Source organism: Parambassis ranga, chromosome 3, assembly GCF_900634625.1.
Source record: "Parambassis ranga chromosome 3, fParRan2.1, whole genome shotgun sequence".
In the NCBI taxonomy this organism is placed as follows: domain Eukaryota; kingdom Metazoa; phylum Chordata; class Actinopteri; family Ambassidae; genus Parambassis; species Parambassis ranga.
The window spans coordinates 17,871,870-17,886,146 of record NC_041024.1 but is presented as its reverse complement, the minus strand read 5'-3'; the positions used below and the strand labels follow the sequence as shown (position 1 = coordinate 17,886,146).

The following is a 14,277-nucleotide window of genomic DNA, read 5'->3' as shown; positions in this document are numbered from 1 at the left end:
ACTTGACCTTTGTATTCTGCTGCTGCTGAGATTCTTTACTCTTGAAGCATTTTCTTGAGCCCCTCCTCTACTTTCTCTACAAATGACGGGAAGCTAGGATCCAGCAGAAAAACACGCAGGATGGGCTCCAAGTCATCTGGTGTCAAACAACTGTGACGATATATCTCAGGCAGAATCACAGTAGTCTCTCCCAAGAAGTGCTGTGTGAGGCCCAGAGAATATTTCAGCGCTAGTCATAATTCAAATACATATTAACTAATGCCTTGACCAGCTAAATACATTTTGTGACGTTAAGCTCCACACAAAATCTACACATTCCACAGTGGACATTTATTTTGTTGGCTTCAGACAGCCTGATGATAACTGACTCTCTTTTCAAAATCAATACCTGGGTGAGATGCCTGATGGACACAGATCCTTGGAGTACCTCAAGCTCAACTCTCTCAGCCTTATCCTGACAAGTCTGCTGACACAACATCACACATAAAAGACTTAAAAAAGATCTGACAAACAAGACAAGTAACCACAGGGTTAAAAGACCAATCAATGGCTTCATTACTAATTGAAAGATATCTACCCCTCAAAGCCCTTTCATCTTCACTGTGAACTCCTTCAGTGTGTCTGTTCACTAAAGGTCACCTTCTACCCCATGCTGGAGTTCATTCCTTTCTCAGTCCTTTATGTTTAATGCTAAGAAGATAGAAAAGCCGGATGAAAGTTTTACCCACAATCCAATTTTGAATCAGTCATATGCTCTGCTGCATTTGGGTTGACAATAAATAAAAGGTGACCACCACCATAAAGAAGAATTAAGCATCAACGATCTTATCCCTACAGTGCATGAATAAACAAAGCATAAATATAAACTGCGTAAATTCTTTGATTGTATGTTATGTTATTGTTTGTAATTTGAAATATTAAGACCTATTCTGTCAATGGCTTAAGAGTTATGCCACTTTTACTGTTGCACTCATAAAGTGTTGTTTTACATTTGTCTGTGAATGAGTGTGGACCCTTTTACAGTAGACACCATAATTTCAGCAGTGATTGGCTAATGACTCGAGTTAATTATATAGTCCATTTCACTCCACCTACTGTAGCTGTAGTGTCAGCTCTAATATTAGAAATGTGCTGCAAATAGCACCATCTAGTGGGATAACATGGCCACTGTTGATTATACCGACCACTTTATTATGATACAATTACTTCAATTATTCTTGATGAAGCAGTGATTACTGTTAATTATGTTAACCTCAGCTTACATTAAATTAATATGGTTTTTAAATTTACAAAACAGTGTACACTAACTGGACACACAGGAAATAAATGAAGAAAAGTCCCTTGTCATATTGTACAGTCACATACATGTATGAGACACTTTTGTCACTGACCTGTTTTGTGGCAGCACATTTCACAAACCGACCTGTCCATCAGTGCTAACTCTAATATAGACATTCTATTTACTGAAATGTAAAGTGGGCAACCTGTGTTGCTGGTGCAGGAGCCTCACTGGGGGGCTGATTAGGGTGCAGTGGGGCGTCATCCTGAGTGGTGACAGGCACGTACTGCATCAGTTTTTCCACAGCACTTGAACACTCATTTATGGCCTCTGCCCTGCTACTTCCATCAAACTGCATTCTCATCATGCGGCTCTCTCCCTGCAGAAATCCCCAAATACACTCAGTCTGTTTCTGTCAATCTAAGCTGTGCCAATAAAAACACAATCTGTGGTTTGTTTGTTTCCTTTGTAAAATCAGGGCCTCAGAAAGAAAAAGGGTATACAGGAAGACCTTAGCAGAATATTCAGACACAGATTTATAAGGCAATTATTTGTCACAAAAACATTAATTTAATCATTCAAATAACATGCCATCCTACTAAAAGATAGTCTGGACCTTTTGAGGGGCAATGATGTACCTTGAGATAGGGACAACTCATTGTGGTGCTAAAACATTTCTCATGACTGACCTTCACAGTGTATCGAAATATCAGGTTATCAGATTTCTGGTGCATTTTAAGAGAACCGGGGCCACAGAGCAAAGGGATTGTATCCTGAGAAAAGACAAGAGAATAAATCTATAGCAGCCACATGGACTCTATTAGGTTCTACACAAATGACATGCAAAAACATACAAAGATATGAAGACTTCTTTTATACTGTGCCAATTAATACCCATTCGCTCCTAAAACATTATCCCAATGGTGTACAAAAAAAAAATCTTTGCCGGTAGAAAAACTGTTACCCAACACTGTCTGCAGGGGTCTCTATTTACTCAGTAACATCAGAGCTTCAGCTTTGAGCCTATGATAAGCTTTTTTTAAAAAAAAAACCAGAAGTTAAATAAGCAACAAGTAAACACTGCTTAGAACTCTAACTTCAATTAAATGACTTTTATAACAATATGTGCATAACATCAAAGGTCTCTGCTATACTATTACGCCATCATTTTACATCTAACATTGATACATATTTTTAGGTGATACCATTATTACTAAACAATCTTCCATGAGGGACATGCATGGTTACAATATGCTGCGATGTTTAAAAATGTTTAAAATAATTTTTATTTGGCTTTGACAGTCATCAGGTTCAACATAAAGCAAGATATGTGAAGATTTTAGACCACTAATGGTTTTAGTGTTTTAAGGCATTAAATACTTTGCTAGGTAATGCCTGATTTGACAGGAGAATCCATGTTTGAAATGCACTTGAGATCCTCAGTAAGTCCTTTATTGTCTGGTCTGTAACACAGCAGTTATGTTCAAAGACAATTCGAAAAGTTTCCTTTAGACCTTATCAAAGCATACAGGTCTCAGCTCTCTGTATTGAATGTTCCTGAACATTCACTGCACCAATCTATAATAGACCAGTCTATCATCTTTGGTGAAAGCTCTCCGCAGTCTGACCTGAATATCTGTCTGGCTCTGCAACCTGGCACAGCAAGATAGTTGTGTCTCCTGCCAGAACACCATTAATAAGACATTGAGCAGTCACTCAGATTCCCGTTGTCTGCCCAGTAGAGGTAACTTTTTATTCACGACTCTACTATGAGACCAAGTTACACATTTCCACCAAATTGCTAAGGAAGCCTGGAGTGTGTCCTGGGCATGAATCTAAAAACTGCTGAATGTGTAGCAAAGAAGTTCTTAAGAATTCTTGGAATTACCCATCCAAGCCATAGCCCTTCAGAACTTAAGTAGAAATGAAAGCAGAAATTTCATGGCCTTCATCAAAGCCCTTTATCTGGAAGTCAGATTTTTGTCTACTAAAGCGATGTGCAATGTACTGAATAAAATTTAAAATAAAAAATTTGAAATAAAACAGAAAAGAAACAGGCAAACATACACAAATAGTTAATGGGCCACATGGTCTTCTTACCAAACATTCTTGTCCTTGCAATACCATCATGTATCCAGCTTCCACAATTGTGAAAACAATTGGTTCACTGCACGTTGCCTCAAATATCTGGTGAAGAAAAAGAACATCAATAAATTCATAATTCATTTTATTTTCTTTGTTTTTTGCATTGACTTGACTTGTTTTTCATTGTAAAGTTGGATGGCTGCTGTTCAAAAATTATAACATGGTTAATCTTTACAAATTAAGGCAAATTGACAGTATAGTAGTTTAGCATTACTATGCTCTTCATTAGCTTTAGAGCAGCTCGGTGTGAGTGAGTGTCAAAAAATAGTTAAAAAAATTTTTGGGGAAAAAAACTTTAGTTAGTGATTCCATTTACTGAAATGTGAAATTTTACACTGTCCCTGCAGGTTATGAGTATCTGCAATAATTATGTTTTATTATAAGGTTAGTAAGATACAATCTTGTAATCCCATGCTCCTAAATTGCCCCAACTATATATTACAGCAGAGAATGTGGTACAGCCCTATGGGTTAATTCACAATGCACCTAACCTCATTTTAAATTGTTCTGAATTCCTGTCTAATATTTACAGAGTTGTCATGCAGTAGATTGTGTAATGCAAGTGCAAATTGGGTTTCTTAGCCATCCTTTCCCCTCCTCACAGTAAACACACAGCTTCAGCTGCCACTCTTTTTACAGCACAAACTGTCTGGAACTGAAACTATGTAACTATTTTAAAATACTGCCTTATTACAACAATTATCTTCATGACTTCCTCAAGCCCATTCTTTTTCATACCTCCAGCTGTATATCAGCTTTTCTTTCAATGTGTTGCACATATTTTGCCTTTGCACATTATTTTAATTGATCTAGTGTTGACGTTCCAACGGTCTTAACTATCAACTGACTTCCCTACATCTGTCTTATTATATATTCCCCAATAAAAGCATAGCCTACAGTATCATATTTACAGAATAATATCAAAAACCAGTAGCTTCGTTGACTTTACATTCACTCAACCACAGACTTTCATACAATAACAGCTGCTGTGAACATAAAAGTGTTTCCAGTGTTTTAATCTTTTAATTGTGTGTAGGGTACAAACTAAAATAGGTTGCAGAAATGCATAATGAGGACAAAAGAGCAAAACCTCCTATCTGCAGTTTATTTCCTAAGGAACCTTGTGTTAATATATGATATAATCCAAAAAAATAGTGTATTATATATTGGGTATACTAAACATTTAGCATTCTGCAAAACAGAACAAGGTTTTACTTTTTCTCACGAAAGTACATGTTTCAGATAGGAGGTTCTGCGTTTTGGCCATCGATAAGTGGTTCCGGGATTTTGTCAGCTTGCCCCAGGTGAGGGCGCTAAGTGTCCTAGCAAGCAGGTAAGACCGACCACCGCAATAAACAATACAATTTACCACCTGACCTATATACATATGCATGCACGCATCAATAGAATAATCAACCAATACACAGGCAATGACGGTAGCTGTTAGGTGTGCAGCTAAAATCTAGGACTATGCAAAGCTAAGTGCAGCTAATTTAGCTTCATAAAACAAAGTTTAGCTAGCTAGCATAACCCAATGAAAAAAAAAACACTTAACAACTTGAGCGACAGTTACCTTCCAAGAATTTCCACCTGTCACGTTAGAGCCTGGGACGAAACGTCCATAGCGTTTTAATCTCCACGTTTGACCGGAGGCCATTTCCAAGAGACACGTTCGTAGTTATGAGCAAACTAACTAACGCTGCTTCTTCTTCGTCGTCTTCTTCTTCGTCTTCTTCTTCGTCTTCTTTTTCGTCTGCTTCTTCTTCTTCTTCTTCTGCTTCTACTTCTTCTGCTGCTGCTGCTGCTTCTGCTGCTCCATCTTCTTCTTCTACTTCTTCTGCTTCTTGCTCGTCTCCTTCTTGGTCTGCACACTGGTACTGCATGTGCATGTATGGCACAGTAGGCTACATGTCGCCATTGAAAGAGCTGTTAGGAAGCAATGCCTTAGCAAATGAAGAACCTGCTCATGCTACAACATGCTTTGTGTCCCAGTAAGTTTGACAACATAATTATCAGTTTGTCTTAAGTGGGTGAAAAGGTCATCTTATATTCTGTACAATCACTGATGCCTGATGTCCATTAATGGACACCAGGCTGATGACCCCTGAGTTGTCCTCCTTGTCATGGGGTCTGATCTTTTAAATTTAACCTCGCATAAATATTACGGTGTTAGATTTGTGAAAACTACTGCCTTATTCTGACCTGGTTTACTGTGCTGCTGAGATGTTCCGGTGTTACTAATTGCAACATAATGGTGCATAATTAATAGTTGCACTCCATGTAGGTGTGCAAGAGCTACGGCATTGTTAATTGCTAGCTCCCTGTTGTTGTTCACATACATCGTCAAGCTCAAGTCATGCCATGCATGTTGGCCAATGTGCATGTGACTGCTTCTCCCCCTATATCCCCCTACATCCTCAGTCATATTGCCACATATGTGTTACTTATATAGTGATGTACTGGTATGGTAAAGGTGGCACGTTTAGGTCATGACCATACTTCTTATATTCCAGAACCAGAAGTGTTTTTTTTTAATTTTATGATTTGAATTTTGGTAATCAGGCAATCTGGTGAGCTTTTTTTGGGCTTTATTTACAAAAACTGACTCCAGAAAGAGGCATGAGGTTACATATGGCACCATGCACCACCGCAACATAAGCTCATTTCTACATGTGATGCATATAGTCTAGATATATATGTCAGTATCATAATTTGTTCCCGTTTTTAAGAGATTGTAGCTAATATGCACCTACATGTCTTTATTTGATATGTCTATATATTTCATATATGGACCTTTAAAACATGCATTGTTTACTTGCACTATTCTCATGTACTATGTAATATGCAATTATTTTGCAGACATCAGTTGAATGGCACAAGGCAAAATTAGTCTGATATTGTGCAGAAGGTGTTTAAATGTACATTTTTGAAATTCTGCTGCTTTGGTAAAACATAACGATGTATGGCTGAGATTATATATATGTATGCTCATCACACATTCTCAGCAGTACAGACAGAATATTCTAAATGTTTGTTTTCTGTAAACATGTCTGACTAGGTTTGCTTCTTTATATTACATTGACAGCTTGGGTTAACTTAGCCAGACTTAAAGACTTAACTTAAAACATGTCACACTATGTTTCTTTTTCTTTGTATGTTATGTGAGACTGATGATTATTTCATAACTGATACTGGGTTTTGATTCTATACTAAATTGCAGCTTATCTATAGGCTTAGACGTGAAGTCCCACTCCTGTGTATGAACCCAGCCTGTTTTACCTGCCATGCTCCTACACACAGCTGCGAATATTGTGAATGAATGACATCAGTACTCAGAATTCAGGCTAACCTCTCATTCAAAATGAGGGTACCAGTGAGTTTAGCGTGCACATTGCATGTTATTTGAATGTAAAATGTCGTGTGATTCGTACGCACTTGAGTGAGACTGGATTGATTGAAGCCACAGTATTAGATAGACCGTAAAAAATGACAAGGAGGCGCAAATATTTGCAAATAAGGTTTACTCGTCTTATTTAAATCAGTTTGTCCTATTGTAAAATGTGGCGTCAGCTGCAAAATGATCCATTATACGTTAATGTCGAACATGTGTTTAATCAGAGCATGTTGCCAAATTGTATATAAACCTATTGTAGCTGCATTTGCGTGCGCAAATTACGCAGTGGATCAGAGCGATGCAGGGATAGAAAACATGCTCCTTGGCGTCTCCAAGTGCAGCCCACAGCAGGGTGTAACAACGGGCTCGCATCGCTACCTGTAGCCTTAACTTACGGGAGCGAGAGAGCATTTTAAGAATGGGAAGAGCAGTCCCCTTTAAACAAGGTGGGCTGAGCTTATTTGCAGTTCTCGCTCCTATGGCAACCCAATAGATCAGCATCATGAATATTCACAATTCACCAAAACGCACCCTGACTATGGATCAGTGATGTCAGCGTTCCCTGGAATGCTCTACTGTATTTTTCATGATTGTGTCGCGTTGTTTGATGGCAGCTGGGAAGGCATCTGGTGAAAAGAGCATCCTTCGTCGTGCGTGACCTTTCCCTTGTCTCCATATCACCGTCCGTCGGCACGTCTCTCACATGTCACGCTAAGGTGACTTTCAAGCAGTTTTTTCCACTTTTTGCGCACAATGTCTGAATGGCACAAAGATGTACATCGGGGACGCCGTGGCCAAGCGGACCGAGCAGGCTGTACGTGAGGACATATGCAATCTGTCAGGTAGTCTAACTGTGAACAAGAGTCTCTCTCATTTGTTTCAGTACAGCCACGGCGGTTCGTGTCATGTGTAGCAGGCATTCAGGGACTCAGATTAGCTCCAGACTGATCTCTCTCACAAACAGATAGGGAGCGCTGGGCTGGTGGCAATAATCGTTACAATACAGCCTAACCGTCTCTTTTTATTTAATTTTTTTCCACTGTGTCTCAATGTCATAATGGACAGGTTGCACTCCTCCATGCGTAAAAGGCTCTACAGTTTGCCACAGCACATTGGACAGAAAACGTCTATAATGGGCGAAGGAGAAGACGCAGACAAGGACACCCGGAGGAAGAGTATTAGGATGAAGCCTCTGCCGTCGCCGACCTCCGGGGGAAGCTGCAAAGGCATCGGCGAGACCAAAAGTGGGGAGTCTGTGATCATGGAGACGGACATAGGGAGACCATTGAAGACCAGCTCAAATGGAGATTGTCGGAGGTTTCGAGGCAGCCTTTCTTCCATCACAAGTCGGCATGTGCACGACTCGGACTCGGCGGAGGAAAGGCGCCTCATCACAGAGGGGGAAGTCACCCCGAGTGAAGAGAGCCCTCCTGGAGCCATCGGTGATGTCCAGCCGGATCAAGGTGCGCAGGGGGCCAGCGGTGGCGGTGCTGCACAGAATGACTCTCCAGACCAGCAGTCAGGTTTTATAAAGTTGGATGGCATTGATCAAATTCTGCCGGACGACGAGAGATTATATCAGGCTGGATTCATACACAGACAGTTTGGGGCAATGCTTCAACCAGGGGTCAACAAGTTCTCCCTGAGGATGTTTGGAAGTGAGAAGGCGGTCGAACGGGAACAAGAGCGGGTTAAATCCGCCGGATTTTGGATAATTCATCCCTACAGTGATTTCAGGTAAATTTAGACACGTTACTTTTGCCCCTCTGCAAAAAAACAAAAGGTTTAGGATGAACTGTCACGTAACGTCAGTGCCTTGCACAGGCCCAGATATCAGGACCCCAGAATGCTGTGGAGAAGCATTTTATTTATAGTTTTAGTCATTTGAAATCACCTCCATCACTTATCTTATATGTTAATTAAACATATGTATAATAATCAATCTACTTTATTATTTTAAACAGCTTTACATTGGTACATTTTATTCAGTGCAGCAACAGTAGAACAATTCATCTGTTTCAGAGTAGCACATGTTACTCAGGAGGCCTCTCTGTGTTGTCATGGCACAATACACACATGACACAGCATTTGCTAATTAGGGCTATTTACCTTTCCTGGGCACATGGGTAATTGAATCTTTTGAATGGTGTATTCTCCAAGATCTGTGAACAGGGGCCCTCCTTTCATAATGAAGAGTGTGTGATGAGGCCTTCACTCTACATAATCCTTAACAAACCAGTGTATTTATTTCATTATTATTCTCTTCTTTTATACATTACATTAAAAAACAGGATTACATCATTTCATTTGAATTAAATTTAATATTCCCAGAGCTGTTTTGAAATGATTAGCATATCTTAAGCTCTTATGTGTTTAATCTGCTCTAGTAAAAGTAAAAACAGCTATCCTGAATCAAATAAGTGGAAGAAAGCACCCTTTCCTTATTTATTGTTTGTGCCCTTGAGTTTATTGGCTATATGTCTCTGATTGATGGTCACATGGCAGCTCTTAAATGACAAGCAGGACTGTCTTCATCCTCACTTAGATTTTGCACTAGTTGTTAAACAGAACTACATTTTGTACTCTACATACTACACTGTTAACTGCTATGCAGTGTGTATCTGCTATAATTGGACTGGCCATTAAAAATGCTATCGATTTGACTGAAGAGCGATAATCTGCTTCTTTCAACCTCCTCAGTTTACATCTATTCTGGTTCAAAGTATGTAATGTAAATAGGTAATGAACCTTATCATTTTTAATTGAATCCTCTAGTTTAATAATTCAGGCAAAACAGTTTCAGTACAAGCGGCGTCAGCCTTGGCATTTAGTTCTACAGTGTTCACAAATCATTTAAGTCATGCAGACACTGGAGTTGCTGTAAAACGATATAGAGCCAGGTTCCCGTTGTTATAAGGATTGTAACATTGTCCCTGTTTCTTACGTTTGCCGATTGGTGGCAATGGTGCACATGAGGTAGCAAGTTGCTATTAAAAGTGTGCTTATTCCAGTATTTCTGACTTTGACACGAGTTAGGGTGTGAAATGCTCACAGGCCCAAGGTGTCTGTGGAAAAGGCTGAAACGACTATCCCTGGAATAGAATAGACACATTTATCTGACATCACAGGATGTGTCCTGCCATGTGTGTGTGGGTGACTGTAAGGTCAGCATTAAAAATATTATGAATTTTTATTTTATTAATTTATACTGTGTGTGTGTGTGTTTGCTTGGAGTGGCTGATATGAACAAAAAATACATTTTTCACAACTTTTACATTTATTCAGAAAACTACACATTTGAGGTTCTATCTATCTATGAAATTAGGTTATTCTGAATGATCATATGATCTCTTAGGTTTTTGTCGTCTCAGTCAACACCCATCAACCTACATTTTTTTTTCTCTAAAACAATCAAATTATTATGTGAGTACTTCTTCCAAATCCACACATGCTTTGTATTGGCCATGGTGAAGAAAGTTAGAAATGTATTAGACAGTTTGCCATTTTTGTTATGCTCCTCCCAGCTGGTTGTGTTTTCTGTGACCTGTTTACTCTCTTACTCACTGTGTTAAATGTCAGGAGGAAGGGTGATTTGGGGCTTGGGGAGACTGTCCTGATACTGAAAGGTCAGAGATTTGGCACCAGCCATCGGATTTGAAGTGTCTTTGAGCAAGACACTGGAACAGGGACTTTGTTGCACTTTGCATTCAGTGAAATATATACACTGAATCTCTCAGTGAGCAGCAGAGTACAAAAATAAACATAAATGTAATGGGCAGAGAGGTGATGTATAAAATGAGGTTGTCCACCCACTTCTTTGGTGTCTGAGGGCGGATACTGTATATTACCATAATTAAACAGTTTGGAAATCTAAAAAGTGTTTGCGTGTGGTACGAGCACTCAACACTATGATTTTGTAATTGTACAATGCTACAATTAAAAGCACAGATGTGGCACTCAATCAGGGGAGAATGGGATATTAAGCATTTCTCATATGTCACACAAAGTAAATGAAATTTAGTACATCATGTCAGTGAGGTAACGCAACCCACTGCTAGTGTTTTATTTTTGACAAAGTGAAGGAGGAACATGATACTTGGCCGCCTACATCCTCCAAAATCAGGATCAGTCAGGACGTGCTGACCGTAATTAAAGTACACAAGGAGATGAGTGGGACCTTTTAATGGGTCCAGAGAAAAGAGGGGTCTCTGTGACTCAAAGTTTTATTCCCATGTCTGCATCAAAGCTTTGGCAGTATAAGCTCAAATTAGAGTGTCACAAGAAATCACATAGTCATCACTGCGACGAAATTCAACAAAATCTCCTCTTGTCAAGTTTTTGTATAACGCTAAGAAGCGGGGGAGGAGCAATATCTTGCAAGGGAAAAAGGCAGATTAAAAATGGCATCATAATCCAATCTAAAGCCTCGTTTCCAGATCTAAAGCTGAACAGCATCCTCTCATTCTGAACAAGCAGTGAGCAGATGTGGTCAGTTAACCAGAGGCTAACATCCTCAACCCTTTTCACACTAAAGGAGACAGGTACAAAATAGCTGATGCACTGATATAGATTCTTTTAAATAATTACAAATCTCAGGGTCCAGATGCATCACATGACTGTGAAATATCTGTGGAGAGTTTGATAGGATTGAGGGATTACTGCCCAGTCGGCCTTTTTCACATTATATACTTAAATTAGATATCTGCTCTGCAGGTTTCCTCATCTCACACACACAAATGTGACTTCTCTGTTTTTAGAAGCTGTTGTGCCATGCTGAGACCTGTCAATCCTTGCTCACAAGCAGAGACTGATAAAAGTCAGAGAAGAGGTATTATTTCAGTGCTTGATTGACAGAGAAGATCCCCTATTTTGTATGCTAAAATCCAGGAATCATTATTTTCTTACATGTTTGTATAGAGCCCATTGAGTTGATTTTGTCAATGCAGGAGCATTGTGCAGACTTCTAGACGAATGATGAGGCACAATATTAGGATGCAGCCCTCTGATCGTGAAGAGGCTTTTAATTATCTAGTGATTCAGAGCCGCAGAGGACACATCTGTTGGAAAGTCTTTCACATTTCCCTGGAGAGATAGAAAAGAAGATGTTACACATTAGAACTTTTTTTTTGCAGTGAAGGCTCTATTAAGCTTTAGAACCGTGTTGCCAGCACTATCAAAGGGGGGGGGGGCGGCTGTCCTGCAGTTTCTGTCAATCAGTTAAATCCCTTTGCAACATTCAGGCGAATGCTTCTACCCCCTCTGCAAAGTCCACTTTTTGCAAGCGCCTTTTATTTTTTCCTGCACATCCTGTTTCCCAAAAGACACTTACCTAGACAGTGGCAAAAATAAATCCTCTGAACAGACATCTTACAATTTGGCTTCTGTTATTTTTTTCTTTTCTTTTTTTTTGCAGAGAATACATTAAAGAAAAAGTAGGGCAGATGTAGTCACCGATGTTCACATTAAGACTGTGATATAGTTAAAGGGAGGCAAATCGTAGGCAAAGTGATGACTAAAGACCTGAAGGCTGGGATTATACCTAACGATTTACCTGGATTATAATTTAACATTAACCCAAAAACACAAAAAAATGTTTTCGGACAGTTCTCACAGTAGTAGTTTAGCTTCTTTAAAAATAAACAATAAAAAAATTATTAATTAATTAATTAATATTTGTTTATTTAAATACCTTACAGCCTTATCAAGCATTAACAGCCACTAACTGGAATTTTGTGATGGCGCAGTTTGTTTATACTGCTGCGTACCTCTGTGTATTGTGTTTGCCAGTGCAAGCTACAGTATGAGATTAAATAACAACATTCTCTATTTCAGGCAGGTTGATTACAGTTGATTTGAGAGTATGTTGTGCTATTGATTTGTTTGTGTCTCGTGGGGGATTCCAGCTCTCCATCATTGCATTTATTGAAAAATGAGATTGAACAACCTACGTGGTTGGAACGAGGGTGATTCCTCGTCTTGCCGTGGTGGCAGGAGTCATGGTGTGGGTGAGAGTTACTGAAAGGTCAACATGAGGTCCTGGAGAGGCGGGAATGTGAGGGGGAATGTGAAGCTGGCATATTTGAAGCAACATCTAAAATGATTTTGACAGTGTTTCTTCATAGTTTAACAATTAATATTCCATCAAACCTGAGTAAAATAAAGGGAGCATTTTTATGTTCCCTTATGATCCATCTCTGCTTGTCTCACCATGCTAATCTACAAGGAAAGGCAAGGAAAACAGCTGCTTGAGATGACATAGGATAAATGACACTCCTTTCCTTTCAGTCTCCATTAAGTAATTCCTTCTTTAATGTAGTGTCGGTAAAACATGGGGATTACAGATGGTTCTGGCTGGGCTTGAAAGTGGGGTAATCAAAATAGGCCGCTGTGCTCATCCACCAATATTAGGAGCCAAGAGATTATTACAGCACAATTTATTTAATGGAGAGAGCCCAGGGAGAATGTGTGTGGCCGGTGGGTGGAAGGTTTGCCTGTCACAGTGGCAGAATGATTGAACAGTATCGTGTGACCTCACAGGGCACGCTAGTGTGGGAGTGGGAAACCAGGACATGCGATCACAGCAGTAAAAGAATGTCCCTTTTTTGCATGACAGTAATTTTGTTTCCCTGCCTGATATGTAATTTAATTCAGCTTTATGTATTAGCCAGAAAGCTGAGTTTAACCTTGGCAAAGTGATGGTAATCTCGAAGTGAGATTGTATTTATTGATTGGACTTTGTATACATTTTGAAAATGGGAAAGCCTCCTGGATACATTTTCTGTTAGGTGCTGCATGTCACTCAGCTGGTATTTTGGTCACCTGACAAATCTGATGTGTGTCCTACCCACTCCACCATCCTCTGCATTGCAACATCATTTTGTAATCTCTCCATGTGGATACACAACACTAGCTATTCTCAAGTTTTCCCTCTTTTAACATGTTCCAGTGTCATATTTATTTTTCTGTCCACATGCCAGAGGCAAGTATTGTACGACTGACCAGAGGTAAATTTGTCAGCCTCACTCATTTCAAGACAGAGGTCAGAGAAAGCATGTATTTATTTATCTGTTACACCTTGTAGTCAAGTCACATTTGAAGTATGTGTGACCAAAACCTCTGCAGACCTTTCTGTATCCTGCTGGCACATTCTGCTTCTGGCTATGTCAGAGCATTATTTTAACATTACATCAACAAATACATTAGAAATGCCATCTTTTTCCCTTATGTAGGTGAAATCATCTCTTGTTGGCTTCACCTATCACCTGGCTCATGCAAGAAGTAACAGAAGAGGGGAAGCAACAGCATTTGTCAACCTTGTGACAAATAACCTATGAATTGTGTAAAAGGGTCTGCAACTGTCAGTTAGGGAAGTAATTGTAACTCTGGATTCGACAGTGATGGGTTGGGCTGTGGCACCGTGACAAGTAGTAGCTGGTATAAATCCCATTTACCACATTTA

General features: G+C 39.5%; 2 protein-coding genes across 2 annotated transcripts in view; one reads left to right on the top strand and one right to left on the bottom strand.

The window, feature by feature from the left end:
• Positions 1 to 35: 35 nt before the first annotated feature.
• On the bottom strand, positions 36 to 5,081 carry rec114 (REC114 meiotic recombination protein). The gene is made up of 6 exons (XM_028402284.1): positions 4,998 to 5,081; positions 3,380 to 3,466; positions 1,969 to 2,052; positions 1,485 to 1,658; positions 389 to 463; positions 36 to 200 (listed from the first exon to the last, which is right to left on the bottom strand). Exons 1-6 carry the CDS (start codon positions 5,079 to 5,081, stop codon positions 36 to 38), a joined length of 669 nt encoding a protein of 222 aa, XP_028258085.1.
• Positions 5,082 to 7,646: 2,565 nt separating this feature from the next.
• hcn4 (hyperpolarization activated cyclic nucleotide-gated potassium channel 4) overlaps positions 7,647 to 14,277 on the top strand; it is a 47,285-nt gene continuing 40,654 nt past the window's right edge. Inside the window, exons 1-2 of the mRNA XM_028401999.1 lie at positions 7,647 to 7,660; positions 7,884 to 8,555. Of these exons, the coding sequence (XP_028257800.1) occupies positions 7,647 to 7,660; positions 7,884 to 8,555 (686 nt within the window). The remainder of the gene's footprint in view (positions 7,661 to 7,883; positions 8,556 to 14,277) is intronic.